At 33.0% G+C, this 18,161-nt stretch overlaps 3 protein-coding genes across 4 annotated transcripts; 2 read left to right on the top strand and 1 right to left on the bottom strand.

Annotated features, from left to right (window-relative positions):
- The first annotated feature begins 6,896 nt into the window (after nucleotides 1–6,896).
- Nucleotides 6,897–8,808, top strand: LOC145601052 (caffeoyl-CoA O-methyltransferase 1). Its single transcript, XM_081656971.1, has 5 exons — nucleotides 6,897–7,059; nucleotides 7,181–7,260; nucleotides 7,450–7,594; nucleotides 7,708–7,839; nucleotides 8,295–8,808. Exons 1-5 carry the CDS (start codon nucleotides 6,955–6,957, stop codon nucleotides 8,586–8,588), a joined length of 756 nt encoding a protein of 251 aa, XP_081513097.1. The 5' UTR covers nucleotides 6,897–6,954; the 3' UTR covers nucleotides 8,589–8,808.
- Nucleotides 8,809–10,002: 1,194 nt separating this feature from the next.
- LOC145601432 (F-box protein At5g67140-like) lies at nucleotides 10,003–12,014 on the top strand. The gene is made up of 5 exons (XM_081657451.1): nucleotides 10,003–10,347; nucleotides 10,521–10,667; nucleotides 11,040–11,175; nucleotides 11,360–11,458; nucleotides 11,592–12,014. Exons 1-5 carry the CDS (start codon nucleotides 10,229–10,231, stop codon nucleotides 11,790–11,792), a joined length of 702 nt encoding a protein of 233 aa, XP_081513577.1. The 5' UTR covers nucleotides 10,003–10,228; the 3' UTR covers nucleotides 11,793–12,014.
- Nucleotides 12,015–12,150: 136 nt separating this feature from the next.
- On the bottom strand, nucleotides 12,151–16,188 carry LOC145601431 (PI-PLC X domain-containing protein At5g67130-like). 2 transcript variants are annotated; one of them, XR_014104392.1, is made up of 9 exons: nucleotides 15,907–16,188; nucleotides 15,658–15,780; nucleotides 15,285–15,422; nucleotides 15,085–15,183; nucleotides 14,683–14,986; nucleotides 14,379–14,602; nucleotides 14,201–14,287; nucleotides 12,701–13,132; nucleotides 12,151–12,341 (listed from the first exon to the last, which is right to left on the bottom strand). XR_014104392.1 is itself a non-coding variant. In XM_081657450.1 (8 exons), exons 1-8 carry the CDS (start codon nucleotides 16,015–16,017, stop codon nucleotides 12,944–12,946), a joined length of 1,275 nt encoding a protein of 424 aa, XP_081513576.1. In that variant the 5' UTR covers nucleotides 16,018–16,188; the 3' UTR covers nucleotides 12,399–12,943. The 2 variants fall into 2 exon arrangements, 1 of the variants encoding a protein (XP_081513576.1); XM_081657450.1 differs by lacking the exon at nucleotides 12,151–12,341 and having other exon boundaries at nucleotides 12,399–13,132.
- Between the last annotated feature and the right edge of the window lie 1,973 nt (nucleotides 16,189–18,161).

The following is an 18,161-nucleotide window of genomic DNA, read 5'->3' as shown; positions in this document are numbered from 1 at the left end:
AGCTAAGCAAGTGTCTAGCTATTAGTTAATTTAATCACCATTTGTATGGAAAATCACACACTACATGGTGCGCTGCCTTAGAAATTAGATTTTACTAAGAGTTAATTAAATTCTACTTTTAAATCATTATTATTAAATGTGCGCCGCCTTAGAAATTAGATTTTGATGCTTAAACGTCATTTTTCCTTATTATATTTATATTAATTATAAAACTGGATATGATTTCGCTAGCTATTGCCTAATTAATTTATTATCCGACTCTTTGTTGAATTGATTTTTTTTTATACTCCGACACAAATTAGATAAGCTAAAATCATTTTAATAATTAGACACCGTGATTACAATTATCAAGTTTTGTTAAATTAAGTTAGATAGCTAGAGTATCAAATACGGAGTACTAACTTTCATCTTTCTCCAAAAATGAAAAAATACAAATCTTCATCATATCCAATAATGTAGACCGGCCTTTTAGTATGCTTTATCTTGGTCTTAATCTCCAACTATGTAACACAATTATGATGAGAGTAGAATACTGAAATATATGACCTCATAATTAAAATCTGCCAAAAAAAAAATTGACCTAATAAGTGTTTTCTTAATAAAGTATTACATACATTTTAATTCGTAACATCGATCATTTTGTTCATTCTATACTTGTGTACTGCCTTTATTGTCCAATTAAATTTCTCTGTAAGCTATGCTAATGACTTTTAGACAAAACGGGCCCCATGTCTCTCCCGTTCTCTAAGAATGTTGTGTATACAAATGAGTAACGCACACAAAAAAAAAAAAAAAAAAAAAAAAAAAAAAAACAAATATATATGTTTTAGGAATTAGAAATGTTTGAAGTAGTTTTGTGGTTCATTAATTTCAGTTTAGTTTAGTTCAGTCCAGATCTCAATTTCCTTCTCTCATAAACATTTTATTTCAGTTCAGTTTAGTTTAGTTCAATTGAGTTCAACTCAATTTAGTAAATCAGAACAAACTCTAAGTTAATAGTTACGTGTACTCAAGCGGTTGTTCTTTGCAGCAAGATCTTATTTTACATAAGTAAGATTACTTGGTATGTATTGTCATATATATATTCTCCTGATTCAAATTCATCTTGTATTAGGGTTATATGTACGTAAGTGTGTTGTCATATGTGCACGTGCATGAATAATCTTTAATACGAAGTAATGAGACTCCTTTGTTATCTAGATACGCTTGAGTGTATAATAAATTATGTAATTTAATACGAAGTAAATGTTTGCTGGATTCACTATGTCATGAGCTATGATTGCGCAATTAAATGTGGTTATAATATTTTTCTCTACTTATATTCATCTTTGATAAATAATAAATTAAAATCCAAATTGAGCAAACATTTTGGCTTTTACATTATTCATATAAGTAGTTTGCCTACCTTTTATATTAATTTTTTTTTTTTAATGTGACTTTAATAATTTAGTACATTGACAAGTGTAAAATGAAAAACGTTGCAAGTAAATAAAAATAGACAAAGTGTCACAACTTAAAGTAGAAAATGCGGTGTGATAACCCAGCAAAAATACCAAAAGTACTAAATTGAGAGAGAGAAATTATACTATTACTCCTTTTCTCTTCACCAATTTCTCCCTAAGCGCACTTAAGATCTTGGATATAGTAGTGATCAAAACTTATAATAATTTACATTTATAAGATTAAATTTCAAAAAAATTTATTATGACACGTTTTGCAAAATACTATGCAATATAAATTGTTATATTATTTTATAAAGCTGTTGAATAAAACTAATTTATACTAAATAATATAATGTAGTTTGAAGAGGAGAATACCTAAAACAATGGTTAAGTCGAACTTTTTTTTTTTTTTTTTTTGTTTTGATAGGCAAGTGTTTTACCAAGCCGATATTCCTCGTAGGTCAACCTTGCCTAAGTTAGAGGACTGCGATATTAGGGAGTTGGGGATGAGAGAAGAAGGATAAGGAAATCCCAATAGCAAAATGTCTCTAGTAGAAATTTGATCCACAATCTACAAAGTTTCCCCCTAAACCTGTCCTTGATTGGTAAAGTCAAACTTGTTTGGTGACTTTTTGACCCATAGAGCCATAGGTACGAATATATTTACTCAAATTGGTAAAGGTCAACATTAAAGTCAAAGTCAAATTATGAGCCAAAGTGTTCAAATTTCAGTCCACCCTCCAGAGCAGTTGAAGACTTGAAGTTGAAGTCTTGTGTGGTGAAGACTTCAAATAGGTACAAAACCACGTTTGAAGCCCAATAGAGTTATTGGACCATTTCAAATTAATGAAGTCGAAAAAAAGGCCCAATTCAAAGAAAGATGGAGTTTTCATTTACCAACTTTCCCATTAGTGGGCCCACTTCACACTTTGTGTACTTGTGTGGTGAAGAAATAGTCCTAAACCGGTCCACAGTCCACACCCACAACCACAAGTAAAATAAGCAAGTTGGCGCCCAATATTATTTTATTTTTGGAGTAGTTGGCTACTTGGTTTGTGCCTTTATGGGGTCTAAGTGAACCCTGTCGTAACAGCCATGTGTTTGGGCGGATTCACCAACTCCTCAATCAAGACTCCAGCCCCCATTGTTTGCCCTACTTCAATGAAAGAGAAAATTAACATAATCATAGTCTATTTTTTATTTGAATAGAAGTAACCATAATCCATAGATTTTACTCCGATGTATGAAAGTAAAGTTAAATATTTGTCAATTTTGTAATTTTTTGAACCTTTTTAACCATGATCTATGGATTTTACCATAATCCATAGAATTTACCATGATTCCTAATATCCTCCGGGAGTCAAATTGGGTCAGTCGAACCGTCCAATATGTCCTTAAAGGGTCATTTTACCCGTTCACAACTTGAAGTGATTTCGTAAACTCAAGCGTATCACGTACGTTTATGACAACATAGAATTACCATATATGGTTTCAAACGGCATTATATAACACCGAGATATATTCCCCAGGATCTCTACACTTTTCACCACCGGACCCCAAAACCTCAAAATTTCCTAAAAAAACGTGGATTATACCCTTCAATATTGTAATTTTTTGACCTTTTTTCGCCCGGAAATAAAAATTGCTGAGATGTTTACCATGGTCCCTAATACCCTCCAAGAGTCCAATTGGGTTGGTGGAACCAACCAATAGCCCTTAAACGGTCATTTTACGCGTTTTCGCAACTTGCACTGATTTTACAAACTCAAGCCTACCACGGACGTTTATGACAACATATAATGGTCATATATGGTTTCAAACGGCATTATATGACCCCGAGATGTATCCCTTAGGGTCTCAAGGCTTTTCGCCACAGGCGCTAAACCTCAAAATTTTCTAAAAAAGCGTGGATTATAACCTTCAATTTTGTAATAATCTAACTTTTTTCGTCCGGAAATATAAATTACCAAGATGTTTACCATTGTCCCTAATATCCTCCGGGATTCCAATTGGGTCAGTGGAACCATACAATATGCTATTAAACGGTCATTTTACCCGTTCACAACTTGCAATGATTTCGTAAACTCAAGCCTACCACGGACGTTTATGACAACATATAATGATCAAATGTGGTTTCAAACGGCATTATATGATCCAAGATGTATCCCTTAGGGTTTCAAGACTTTTCGCCACCGAGTCCCGAAACCTCAAAATTCCTTGAAAAGCGTGGATTATAGCCTTCAATTTTGTAATTTTTGACCTTTTTTCGCCTGTAAATAAAAATTGACGAGATGTTTACCATGGTCCCTAATATCCTCCGGGAGTCAAATTAGGTCGGTGGAACCATCCAATATATCCTTAAACGGTCATTTTACCCATTCACAATTTGCACTGATTTCGTAAACTATAACCTACCACGGACGTTTATGAGAACATATAATGATCATATATGGTTTCAAACGACATTAAATAACCCCGAGATGTATCCCTTAGAGTTTCAAGGCTTTTCGGCACCAAGCCCCGAAACCTCAAAATTTCCTAAAAAGCGTGGATTATAGCCTTCAATTTTGTAATTTTTTTAGCCTTTTTCGCCCAGAAATAAAAATTGCCGAGATGTTTATCATGGTCCCTAATATCCTACAGGAGTCAAATTGGGTCGGTAGAACCGTCCATATGCCCTTAAACAGTCATTTTACCCGTTCACGACTTGTAGTGATTTCGTAAACTCAAGCCTATCACGGGCGTTTATGGCAACATATAATGATCATATATGGTTTCAAACGGCATTATATGACCCAGAGATTTATCCCTTAGGGTTTCAAGGATTTTCGCCACCAGGCCCCGAAACCTCAATATTTATCAAAAAGCATGGATTATAGCCTTCAATTTTGTAATTTTTTGACCTTTTTTCGGCCGGAAATATAAATTGCCGAGATGTTTACCATGGTCCCTAATACCCTCCGGGAGTCCAATTGGGTCGGTGGAACCATCTAATATGCCCCTAAATGGTCATTTACCCGTTCACAACTTGTAGTGATTTCGTAAACTCAAGCCTACCACATACGTTTATGACAACATATAATGATCATATATGGTTTTAAACGCGAGTTATGGAAGGTTTAATAAAATTTTGTATACTTTTTATTCAACTTATATACTGGTGTAATTTTGTAAACCCTCAATCTGATTTAATAAAATATTTTGTTCAGCTTATACAACTTTTGTTCTTTATTACTCGTATATAGGTTTAATAAAATCTTGATGATACTTGATCAAATTATGGAAGGTGTAATTATATAGTTCAAATTGGCCACATCGATATTTATTAGAATTGAACTTGAACCAGAACCCGACTTAAATACCCGAATTGACAGCTCTACTTTATATGCATCAGCCTACAAAATAGGATACTATAAGTAACCAGGCATATGAAAGAATTAAATAATCACATGTGAAAATGCGTGTATTGCTAGTGTTAATGTTAAGGAGTTAGAAGTATCTTTCAATAGTCAATAAGTCATTCTTTCATAAACTAGGGTATCATACGCGCGCGATGCGCACGGAGGGGCTAGCTCTTGCGGAGAATTTGCATTGGCATGTATTTATATCGTTGCTTTGGGTGGTACACCTGGTAATTTTAATATGTACACTATCTGGTTTATGTGTCTATGTGGTGAATTTGTAGAATAGTATAAGAAAGCCACCAAAATCTTTTAAGACAATTATTTTTTAAAACCCTGAACTGTTTGATAGTGTTATTTCAATATTTTTATTAAGTAATATTTAATTGATTTGCATCCCTTCATATTTTAAGCGCCGAGTGTTAGTTTAGAACTCTTAATTGATGTGCGTGTTTCAATAATACTTAGTGTAATATTTTTAGCGTTTTTTTTTCAAATGATTTTTTTGTGAGCTGTGGACCCGTGGTCATATGCATGGACTATGGAGTAATAATATGTAAAATGCTGCAGCTAAAAACTCAATAATGTATATTTTTTTCCTCTTAAATTCTCTCAATAATTAATACCAGCTATTTTTTTTCTACCATCAATTGATTCCCCTTGATTTTAGGATTTTAAAGTTCTTTATACCTCTTGATAACATACGTCTGCTCAAATATCACTGTACTATTTAATATGAATCTCATTCAAATTCTATAACGTTTTTTATATGTACATTTCAAAAGCTAATAAACCTTAACGATAGATGTAATTAAAGGACAAAAAGATAGTAAATAAGAAGAGCAATTACAAAAGAGTAAAAATAAACGGTATCTTGGTTATAAACCGTCCCTTTGTATATACAATTTTTTTGCTTTTTAAATAATAATAATATCATATGAAGTGTAAAATATTAGAATTTTTTTATTTAAAAAAAAAAAAACTGAATTAATTGATGATATATGAATAAAGAAAAAAAGGCACTAAATATATTAATGATAGTAAACATATTAATGAGGGTAAAAAAGTAAATACTCATTTTGCACACAATTTGATACACATTTTTGAGGGTATAATTGGCAGCACACTATTCCTAAGAGTTATTTTCTACTTTTTATAAGGTAGGGATATGATATGATGCAATCACCACCATGAAGGACAAGAGACTAGAGCTCATTATTTGTCTTAACTTCCTCTCCAAAGTAAATGTCCTGACTCTTTTAGGTAGACAAAGTTGACAATTCAATAGGATATGATATCAATTACTATCTTTAAGCAAGCAAATATGAGTCATTATTTCTTGATTACTAATATTTACCCCAATTTCTGTATTCAAGGTAAGGTCAGGTTTGATCATCATGTCTTTCTTCAACTATGTAAATGAATGAGATATTGAGATGCATAACGTTTTAACTACATTTAATATCCACTTCTAATAAAATATATTGAAGTAAAAAACTCTACAACTAATATCCGGTACCTAAATTTCGAATTAAATTCATGAGTTAAACGTCCTTATTTCTTCCTGGGGTTCACTTCTCCAAAGTCTCGCCTCCCTTAACCATGGCTTAATTTCTCTTCTTATTACTATAATTTGACAATTCATTAGTTGGTTTTCTCGTACGCAGGGTCTCTCCCCTTAACATATTAATATACACACAAATTGATTGATTGCTTATTGACTTGCAAAGTTTAATTACTTTACTTCCCATTCTTCTTACATTACCTATACAATTCTAATCCTCTAATTTATTATTGCTCTACCTTAAAGTTATTCAATCATGTGGTGTCCTTGTAAACAAGTTTTACTAACTTTGTAATTTACCTTTATAAAATACGTCATAACCCATTTTCCTACCAAAAAAGACCACCAAAACACCAACTCCTCACCAACCTTACGTCCTATTGGGCCGGGCTCCCACTCTCATTATTATCAGACCAACTACCAAAACCCAATTATCACTCACTATATATACCAAGGAGCCTAGTAATTATTTTCAACATTCAAAGTTGCAAGCTTTTTATGAAGTAACAAATCTTGCAAAAAAATATCTTCTTTTAAAAACAGAAAAATGGCAACTAATGGTTCAGACGTGAAGCATCAAAATGGAAATGATACTTTCAGGCATCAAGAAGTCGGGCATAAGAGTCTCCTTCAAAGCGATGCACTTTATCAGGTGCAAACTTTATAGCACGCTTAATTCACAATAACATTGTAAGCGTGGTGTTATCATTTAGAAACGACTAACACTACAAGTGTTTGGATAAATGTATTTTTTTTTCTTTTTTTTTTTGCAGTATATACTTGAGACTAGTGTGTATCCTAAAGAGCCTGCGTGCATGAAAGAGCTTAGGGAAATTACAGCAAAGCATCCATGGTACGATAGCTATATATATGAATCTCTCCATAAAAATCTCCCCATAAAAAGTTTTAACTATAACCTGCGGTACAAAAGTTTAAAATGTGGCCTATTAGAAAGGGAAATGTAAATATCCGAGTAAATTTTAAAACTTCAATAGGTTTAGCATGCCAATAATTATTTCACATTCATTGTCCAAAAAAATAGGAACTTGATGACAACATCAGCCGATGAAGGGCAATTCTTGAACATGCTAATCAAGCTCATCAATGCCAAGAACACCATGGAAATCGGTGTTTTTACCGGCTACTCCCTCCTTGCAACCGCGCTTGCCCTACCAGAGGATGGAAAGGTAGTGTAATTAACCATCAGCTAATCATGTTTGGTCTCACTTTATGATACATCACTTAATTAGTGATTTAAGTTTTTTTTAACAATTCTGTATATTGTTATCAACAAATATAGATATTGGCCATGGACATCAACAAAGAAAATTATGAAATAGGACTTCCAGTGATTGAAAAGGCTGGAGTTGCTCACAAAATTGAATTTAAGGAGGGCCCTGCTTTACCATTTCTTGATCAAATGGTCCAAGACGTAAGTATCTAACTAAATTATTAAATTGCCCAATTAGTATTTTTTGTTACAACAGCTATTCTGTTTTGTCTTATGGATCAATTATTAGCCAAAACTTTATTGCATATTTGCGTTTATTATTATTTATTAGGTCCTTTTATGAGTGTAATCGACTCTCAAAACACGTTAAGTAAATTATATTACATTCATTCTTATCATCTTAGCTATTTATTTGACCATTTCTCACCAAATATCAATAAGTATAATTGTAAAATGTGCATGGAGGTGAACTACTAGAGAAGGATACTCAACACTTTAGGTTTATGTACCAAAGCATAGTGATGACTAAGGACCTCTTCTTTTCAGATTATTTTCAGTTCAGTTCAGTTTTTAATTTCCTTCTCTTATAAAACATTCAGTTTAGTTCAATTTAGTCAATTAGAACAAGCCCTAATTCATGTAATTAATTTATGCAGGATAAAAATCATGGAGCATATGATTTCATATTCGTTGATGCTGACAAGGACAACTATCTTAATTACCACAAGAGACTAATTGAGTTAGTCAAAGTTGGTGGTTTGATTGGATACGATAACACTCTATGGAATGGGTCAGTTGTGGCCCCACCAGATGCTCCACTTAGGAAGTATGTTAAGTTTTATAGAGACTTTGTGTTGGAACTCAACAAAGCTTTAGCCGTTGATCCTAGGATTGAGATTTGCCAGCTCCCTGTTGGTGATGGAATTACCTTGTGCCGCCGTGTTAGTTGATTAATTCCTTATTTGAAATTTGCAAATTGATGTTTCTTCCTCTACTAAATAATTACACTATTTATGTTTTTAAGATCAAACGTTGGGATTCATTATCAAGCTAAAGACTTGAAGAAAGATTTATGTTTAAGATTCATTATTTATTTGTTTTGGTGTACAATCTAGGTGTTGTACACATGCATTGTATTAAAGTAATTTTAATGTTTCTAACCATTCAAGAAACTGTTAGTTGTTGGAATTTTATTATGTAATATTATCAATATTGATTACGGAGTACTTTTTAAATTTTTTACATGGATTATATCAAGAAGAGGTGAAGTGGTTAAGAGACATTGTTTCTTTGAATTTCGTGTAAGGGCATTTATTTCACCATTATGACAAATATGAAGTACGGAGTATACTGTAGGTATAAATAGATTAACACAAATCTTTTTGCAGAGGTAAGTAGCAACATTCTATTGAACAGAACCCAGTACGACTCAATTGAAATTTACCATATATATTGTGATTACAAATAGGAGAAAAAATTTTACAATTGAAAAAAAAAAAAAAAAATCTACCATTTGACAAAAAACTGATTCCTGAAGAAAAGAAGATTTGGGCCCAAACTTATGGACTTTTGGACTCAGTGCTTATGTGGGCCACTAATCAGCTGGATTTGATAGAGGTGTGAGATTGGCCAATTGAGATCTATTCCAAATGTCCAACTGTCTGTGAACTCACATGTCCATTTTGTTTTAGTTTGGTTGTCCAAAATTTGAGAATTAGACAACACTGTCCAATACACCTATATACGAAATTCATCTGAGTTGTCATTTAAAATATGAAAATCAACTCATACACTCATTTTTACAAAATGAAAAAATAATAAAAATAAAAAATAATTATAAAGTCTCAATGTTAGTATCCAATCAATTATCTAATTTAAGAAAGTTACTGCTTATAATATAAATTTACGAGTAACATCTAAAATGTGAGATTCATTATCGAAAAATGTAGCTTATTGTCTAATACGAAAAGTGAGTAAAATGCATTACATGTTGTCAAACTCATCACACCAACATAATGGAGTAACATATTAGGTATCAGATGTTCACATACAAACATACCGTACCTCTTCTTTTAAAATTACTCCATGAAATTATTAAAGAGGGCCACCTTATATTTTGTTTGAAGAAATTTTTTCTGTGCACCAAAAAAAAAAAAAAAAAAAAAGAAATTTATTCTAAAATTAGATAAAGAAAGAGTTACAAAAAAATAAAATAAATAAAAAAAAGGGAAAGACAGAGAAGAGATTCACATGAATGTCTTAAAGGTGACGAGGCTATGAAGTCCAAATGACCACATCCATTCATGTCATTTTCTCTCTCTTTCCTCTCTATATAATATCCCTTTAAAATTAATTAATTTAAGTCTCCTACGTTACTTATCCCGCCTATTCCAGAAATTAGACTAGTTGTTAATTATACGACTTTTATTTTCATCATTTTTCCTATTTTCCTCCTTAATCCAGCAATTTTCTTGCGTTTTGTTCTTTATTACTCACATCCTAATTTTCATTTGTATAAAATTAAAATTATAATCCAATAATTCATTTTATCTCTCTTTTTTTCATTTATTCTCTCTAGAATCTTCTCCTGATGATTATTATTGATGAGAATATCGGTGAAATAATGGAAGAATCAGAAATTGAAAAGCTTCCAACTGATCTTCTGTCTCATATATTCCTCCTTTTCTCTTCTTTCACTGATTTAGCTCAGTAAGTATTTTTTTATTTTTATTATCACGTCAATTGTGTAATTTAAATTTAAGGTACGCACTAGTAATGTGACAATTAAATTCTTTCTGTTGTCGGCAGATGAATTAATTTCCACTTACGACTTTTGAATGTTTTTATTTTATTTTCTAACATGATTATGTATGTAAATGAAGGGCAAGTTGTGTGTGTAAGAAATGGAGGGAAGGGGTGAGGCAATCAATGGGAAGGAGACGAAGTTTGAGCTTTTCTGGATGTAAAATGGATGATGCCTCTACTTCTCGCCTTGTTCATCTTGCCTTCTCTCTTAAGGAACTTGACATGTATGACCAGTTTTTAATTTCTTTATTATTTCATGCTTACTTCAATTCGTATTACGGAGTATTTTATTTATCTAATCCTTTGTTTTGGACAATAATTGAATCTTTCAAACAGAGTTTTGATTTTTTTTTTCTTTGAATATACTTGTATGTTTTTGTGTTGTTAGTTTTACTCTAAACTCATATGATTGGATGGAGTAACAAAATAAATCTGATTATTTTATTGTAAAATAGACATACTAAGCTATATTGACATGTGAGTTGTGAATTTGCTAGTTTATAACTGTAATATGGTTGGTCTGATGTGTATCGTAGCCCCCTGATAAATGTGGTATATTATTTGATGTGATTTGCGGATGTTGATTTTCCTTGCAGTTCGAGGAGTAGATGGGGTTGTCAAATAACAGACTATGGACTGTTTGAGATATCAATGGCAACGTGTATTGGCAATTTGACATCCATTTCAATTTGGGGTATGACAGGAATCACAGACAAGGGTGTTGTGCAATTGGTATAAATCACATTGCTTTTCCTACTATTATCACTAATAATCAATGATTTCTTGTTAATAATGCATGATCCTCTCTTGAGTAAGCTTAATCTAAAAATTAGTTTGTATACTGAAAGAAGGCTCTGATTTGTGACACATTACTTAGTTTCCTTGAACAATTTTTTAAAGATGCATCTGGTTACAGGTCTCAAGAGCTACTTCCTTGCAGCACCTCAACATTGGCGGAACATTTATCACTGATGAATCTCTATTTGCCATTGGAAACAATTGTCTACATCTGAAGGTTGTTTGTAATATAAACTGGGTTATTCTGCAGTCTATGATTGGTCGTATTATAAGTATTTAAGTAGTAAATTAAGGATAGTTTTCTGGTATTATGTTGGTCTGATAAATTTGCATTTGTTCATATCATGCAGACTATAGTGTTGTGGAGCTGCCGCCATGTGACTGAGATTGGACTGCTGTACCTCGTAAACAAATGCAGGAAGCTGCAATCGATCAATGTTTGGGGTACAAGGGTTCCCCTTGACTGCTTCATTGGCCTGCTCACTATCAGCCCTGCTCTACAGATAAAACCTGTAGGGCTTCTTCCAAATGCTGAAGCTATTCCTGTTTGATTTATCCAGTTAAGTTGTCGATTTCACCCATTTTCTGAGTCTGTTTCACGGCTTTACTGCAATGGCTGAACAGTAAAAAAGAAAATTCTTTGTATTGTACAGATTGTTTCCTACAAATTGTGTTCTTTTTAAATCTGCTTAATTATGGCAATGTATCATCTGTTCTGAACTTCTCTGTAAATATTCTGTTATGGTATCAGCAATAAACAGACATTTCTTTGATTCTTTTTTCTTTCTCGGCCTTTATGATAGAGATTTAAAGGTAAAATTCGAAGAATTTTATTTTTTCTCTCTTCATTTTTTTTTTATTTTTTGGGCGGGGAAATTCAGGAACCGAATATATGCGCTGCAGGTAATATGGAAGAACTTATCTTCATAATTGTCATTAAAAGTAAGACAAACAACAAGCTAAGAAAGCTGAAGCTTTCACTAGGTACAGACTTAAGCGGATGATACATGCGGATAATAATTGCGCTCATATCTTCCATTCACCCTACAGTTATCACAAATTCACAATCTTCTGCCTTTCTTCAGCCATTCCACATAAACCTGCAATGGAAAGAAAGTGGAAATTAGGGAGGAGATATCATGTCACATTTTGCTACCGAGTAGTATTCAAAGGTTGTAAGAGTTGGAACTAAATCCTGTAGTCAAGATTGGATTCGGGGAGGGAATAGAATCCTTGCAGGCTAAAAAAAAAGTTAAGAGCATGACTAAAAAGCAAAAGGTTTGTATGCAATGAGCTTAGTCACCCAATGACCCAAGTTTCAATATTTCATAAATGTCAACCCAAGTCACATAAAATATAACACCCGAAGCAAAGTATGACTTGGATTCAAAGATAGTTGTTTGAATACAAGTTTTTGAAGAAAATGTCGAGAACAAATAGGAAGCAGCTTGCGGCATACCTGTCTCCCTAATATTATGTCGTTGATGCCCTGCATAGTCCCCAGGCTGAAACCTATCTCAAGAGGTTAATATACTCCTTCTTATCCATCTGAAACATTTTACAAGATCTATGCTGTCCATGGACTACCACTAATAATAGAAACTACAATGGCTTCAAAATTTACTTCTAATACTCCAAAAACCTGTTCTAATTAAGCATACAACTTCAACAGTGCTCTTTGGCACTCATCATGTCATTTACATTATAACCACATTAAAAGTAACATCAATGACAAATGGAATGAACAAATTAGTAAGATATTTGGATAAGAGGCAGCTGGAGCAAATCCAGATAACTGTACAGATCCTGAAAAGCTTCCGCCGAAAGTTGAGGTGGGAGGAGCTAAAATAGGTGCTGGTACATTTTTACAAACCCCCGGAGGAGATCCTTGCTGCAAAATTGAAGAGAAGAAGAATCTGTTACAATATGTGGAAGAAAGATCCAGCACATAGGTTCCAAAATTAAGAGTAGCACATAAATGCAAATTTACAAATGCAATCATATGATGGCCTATCAGCACCATATGTGGCAGCAGAACCAATCGTCTTAGTCTAGAGGTCAATAATTTGTTCCAAAAGAGCCAATTGCTCCTTTAATTAGACATTTGCCTAAGTAAATTTCATAGTGTTAACAGCAAACATCCCCCCCCCTCCCCCCCAACGGCCCTTTTCTCCCCTTGCTTTAGAAAGTAGGACTTGTGAAATTTAATCTATGCCACAAACCAAGGAAAGAAGAAAGGGCTTAGGAAATGGTTCATCAACAGCTGGGTTGCTGCTAAATCCCTGTGACCAAAAAATCAAACATCCATGAAATTCTTGGATGCCTGAAATCTGTAATTTTGAGTAGTAGTTGAACTTTAATTCCTCTAAAAATATGCCCAAGTACATATAAGATGAAATGCCTTCTGACAAGAGGAGAGTGACAAACAAGCCTATCTCACTCCCAGGCTACATTCTGCAACTACTGACCTACTGTGTTCCAACTGTTTGTGGGTGGTAATGTTCCATGGGTGGTAATGTTCCATGGTTGACATGGTCTATATGAGATTATTCATGCTGGAGGGAGCTGTGATCATTTTATGGTCAACATCTATGCCATGAATGTTTAATTCTTCTTCTAAAAGCCCCTAGAAATAAGGGCAAGAGTGAATTGCTTTAATTAATTTCGTAATAGGTGCATTCTGACAACTTACGCGAACATTTTTAGATAGAGGGCATGGCAAGTATTTCAGATGAAATATAATATACCAATTGATGAAAAATTGAAATTCTATGATGTAATCTTTGAGATACCATCAACTCATGCACTAATGGAGATAAAGACCTTCCTTAACTGATTGTCAAGCAAGAAGCACATAGACAAAGACCCTACTTAGCTGATTGTCAAGCATGAAGCAAGTAAAAAAAAAAATGAAACATGGGTTCCTGGTATGTGAAGGAGAAGCGAAGAATGAACAAACCTGGCAAGCTGTTATAGTGGTGCAGCCACACAATGATTGTCCATTCATTTTGTCCAATATGTCAAAGACTCCTGGTCCATCGCTTCTCTGAAATGATAAATTAGAAATAAGATATGGTTGACTAGCAATATAATAATTAGAGCTCTAAAGGTGAAATTGCATTATCAGTATTCAGTACCATATAAAAATTAACTGCCACAAAGTTTGGCATCCTATTTCCTGCTGCCTTATCACAGGTACCAATCATATTAGCCAAAGGAGCCGAATTTTCTTTGCAAGCAACATCCTCAACAGGATATGTTGGAAAGTAATTCATTAAGAAAAGTGATGCGCCTTTAGAGTTAAGTTTTTTCGATTCCCTTCTATTAGGACATGAACCTTGTTTCACTCCAGGATCTCCAGCTGGAAAAGCATCATAGTAGACAAGTGTGTAAGTTTCACCCCATTGAATTTATACAAAAATGCAGTCATAAGATACTTACGTTCATTTTCAACCATGTATCTCCACTGATAAGCAATCCCTTCTGCTTCCTCTTTCGAAGCATCAGAAGTGAAAACCAAAAGCCGGTGATTTTTTTGAACCATATCATTCACTGTTGGCCAATCTTCACCTTTCTTTGGCATCTCAGTTACAGGATACCAATACTTTTCCAACCCAGCATTTGCAAACAGCTGAGTTAACCCTTTCGGAGATTGAACATAATCCTCTATTATAATGGTCACAATCTCTGAGGGATTCTCGGTCAAAAATGCTTCAACTTCTCTCAGCGTGTCAATTGCAGGTCCCTAAGTCATCATTACTTAGCATGTCATGCCAAGCTTCAGGACTAAATTCAATCACCACAGGTAAAATCGAATAATAAATGAGGGAAAGAAAGTATTACAAAAGCAGTGATGTTATAACAGCGTCCTTGAAACGAATGGCACAGCCAAATATCACCTTCAAAGTCATACATGTCCAGCATCAATCCTCTTACTCCATTCTAAACAGCAATCAACAAGGTAACCATTAACACAACTCGTCCTCGTAAACACGAAACCTAAGTAAAGTTTTAAAACAATAGGGGAGAAAAACTTTCCATACCCTTAGTTGATTGGTCACTGTATCTTCTTGATTGTAGAATGTAATCCTTTGTACACCCGACAATGGTGGGGCATTTACATTTGAGAATGCATTATGAGTCATTAGCCATGAATACTTGTTAAAGGGCAACCCACTAACCTAAATTCCACAACAAAAATCCAAAACCCATCAATAATTAGCCAAAAAATTTAGACAATAAACATACAAAAACAACTAATTATAGCATATTCATTAAAAGTAATGCTTTTACTCAAGAAACTATAAAAACCCATCAATTTATCACCCTAAAACGGCAAAAAATCTAACAAAATAATCTCTAATTTGCACTAATTCTAGCAAAAAAAAAAAAATTTAATTATAACAAAAAACTTACAATAGAAGTGGGAATGTTAACTTGCCCTCTAGTACAAACGGGTTGGCGCTTATTAGCAGCAGGGCAATTACCACAGTACAAACCAGGCGCACAATCATTAGCAGCTGAACATGACTCCAAAACCTGCAAATTCAAAATTTTCATCGAAACTTTAGCAACAAATTCATACAATTAAACCAACAATATACTCAGATCTTAGGTATAATCTAACGAAAAACCCCACAAATTAACCAAATTAGAAGAGATTACCTGACAATTGCCACCCCCAGAACAAGCTGAAGAAAGAGTAAAGAAATAAGAAGAAAAGAGAAGTAAAAAAAGAGGGATTTGCCCAATTACAGGAAAATTACACAGAAACATGGGTAATGTAGTATTAAGATAGAGAGAGAAAGAGAAAGAGGAGAGAGAAAATAGAGGAGAAATTGTTTAAGCTAAGCCACAGAAAGAAGAAGAGGAAGAAGAAGAAAAAGCAAAAAGGGAAGATGGTCTGAAAGTGGAAGTGGTGTGTTTGATTAACAGTGGAAGAGAAGATGCCAGTTTTTGGTTTCTTTTTATGGGTAGTTGGGTAATCTTAGGCGGGCTTTTTGTGTCTATGATTGTCATCTTTCTTTTTTAGCCACTCTATCAGTCGCATCTCATATTTTCTGTGATTATGATTGAAATTTGTTTGATTTAACATTATTATGCTGATTTTGATTTTAGATCATCATTGCTAATTAGTTTTATGACAGAGTATATAGGAAGGGTACGATGGAACTAAGTTTGAACGAGATTATATTCTATTTTTAAAGTTGTACATAAGAGTCGATTTATGTCTTGTATATCAATCTTCAATCACCCTTTAAGCCCCATGCAGTAATGTAGTATGACTAGTATCTATCAAGGTAGATGAAATTATACTTCATAATAAATTGCTCGAAAGATTTTTTACATTATATGGGCATACCAAAAAAATTGAAGTTTGAATTTCCATTACTATATGCATTTTCTATTATAAACTCGATCAAATTTACCTTGATAGATACAATTGAATGATTAGTCCAGGGCAATTAAATGGATCAATAAGCAGGTATACCTAATTGCCTGAGAAGTTTCAAACAAGAACTATTTTTCAGCAAAATCGGGATCAAGAGTTAAAGAACGTGTAAATTAGAGCATATGGTTGGTTAGTTTGGTAAGAAACATTCATAGAATATCTCGAAACATAAACTCTGGAGAACTTTAATGTCTTTGCATTGTTTATTAGTTTAGCAAAATTTAGACGCAATTATTCTAAAGTAACTTTGGACTACCCAAAGTGATGCAAAACTGTTGTAAACTTGGAAAGGGACCCTCATTCAATATTTCTGATTCTGTTGAGGTTGGTTTTACTTTGTGTCATTCACATTAATTGCCTAATTGCAAAGTAACACATATACAAGAATTAGGGTCTGTTCACTTTAGCTTAATTTTAGTTCAGTTCATTTCATCTCTTAATTTCCTTCTCTCTTAAAATATTCATTTCAGTTCAGTTCAGCTCCAATCAGTTCAGTTCAGCTCAGTTTAGTAACTATGAACAGGCCCTTAATCAATTTGTGTTAGCGGTGAAATCCAGATGTAACACACACACATCTGGATGGTGTAAAAAAAAGAAATCCAGAAGTAAAGTTCACTTGTATAAATTAAAGGAATCAAGATGGTATAAAAATGTGTATTGTATCTAAAAATCTATACAATTTCCAACAAAGTAGATGCACACGCACTATGATCGTTTATTCATTTTTGTCATTTGAAGATTTTGATCTAATTATTGTTCAATAAAGAATATGATGAAACAATTTGAGCTCGTCAATTATCTTGAAACATATAGAGAAATGACTAATGAATAATTTTTGATGAAAATCAAAGTTCAACTCATCGATTAATAACCCAACCCATATACTTCCATTAGTCATGGAATAAAATGATTTAAGATTAAATCACTAATTGAAAATCTTGAAACAATTACAATAAAATTTTTAAGCTATTTTACTAACTCCGCCTCATTTTTTTAGTATCTTGCAATACATGAATAAACATACAAGTATTAGTGATTAAAGTTGTATGTTAGATACTGTAATAAAATAAAAAAAAAATACTGATATTGCAACTATAGTGAATTATAGAAATTATTTTTATCATTTGTGAGGCTATGAACGATTTGATATTGTGGATAAAAAAACTTAAGCTGATACTATGAAACTTTATACTTCTTCCGTTTTTTTTTAGTTGCTACATTTACATTTTCACGATCTTCTAGACAATTTTTGAAGAGGTGAGAGATAGAGAGAAAAATAGAGGAACCCATGTGGATAGATGAGAGATAAAAAGAAAGACATTTTAAAAATAGAAAGTGTTACAACTAATTAAGAATTTTTAAAATAAGAAAGTGTAGCAACTAAAAAGAAACAAATTAAGGAAGTATCAAAATCTATTTAAAAACATTTTCATGAAATAAATTGCAATTGCCCTTGGGCTATTTGAAG

Source organism: Chenopodium album, chromosome 21, assembly GCF_948465745.1.
Source record: "Chenopodium album chromosome 21, dcCheAlbu1.1, whole genome shotgun sequence".
NCBI classification, from domain to species: Eukaryota; Viridiplantae; Streptophyta; class Magnoliopsida; order Caryophyllales; family Amaranthaceae; genus Chenopodium; species Chenopodium album.
Note: the sequence above shows the minus strand (reverse complement) of the source record. Positions and strands in the feature narration are given on the sequence as shown.

Bases quoted from the DNA above. Each gene is read 5' to 3' on its own strand.
- LOC145601431 (XM_081657450.1), bottom strand. From the start codon at position 16,017: ATGTTTCTGTGTAATTTTCCTGTAATTGGGCAAATCCCTCTTTTTTTA. The intron at 15,781-15,906 runs GTAATCTCTTCT...TTGAATTTGCAG, and splicing joins CTGGGGGTGGCAATTGTCAG to GTTTTGGAGTCATGTTCAGC. The intron at 13,133-14,200 runs GTTTGTTCATTC...TCAATTTTGCAG, and splicing joins CCACTATAACAGCTTGCCAG to CAAGGATCTCCTCCGGGGGT.
- LOC145601052 (XM_081656971.1), top strand. From the start codon at position 6,955: ATGGCAACTAATGGTTCAGACGTGAAGCATCAAAATGGAAATGATACT. The intron at 7,261-7,449 runs GTACGATAGCTA...CCAAAAAAATAG, and splicing joins ATTACAGCAAAGCATCCATG to GAACTTGATGACAACATCAG. The intron at 7,595-7,707 runs GTAGTGTAATTA...CAACAAATATAG, and splicing joins CCCTACCAGAGGATGGAAAG to ATATTGGCCATGGACATCAA.
- LOC145601432 (XM_081657451.1), top strand. From the start codon at position 10,229: ATGATTATTATTGATGAGAATATCGGTGAAATAATGGAAGAATCAGAA. The intron at 10,668-11,039 runs GTATGACCAGTT...TTTTCCTTGCAG, and splicing joins TCTCTTAAGGAACTTGACAT to TTCGAGGAGTAGATGGGGTT. The intron at 11,176-11,359 runs GTATAAATCACA...ATCTGGTTACAG, and splicing joins ACAAGGGTGTTGTGCAATTG to GTCTCAAGAGCTACTTCCTT.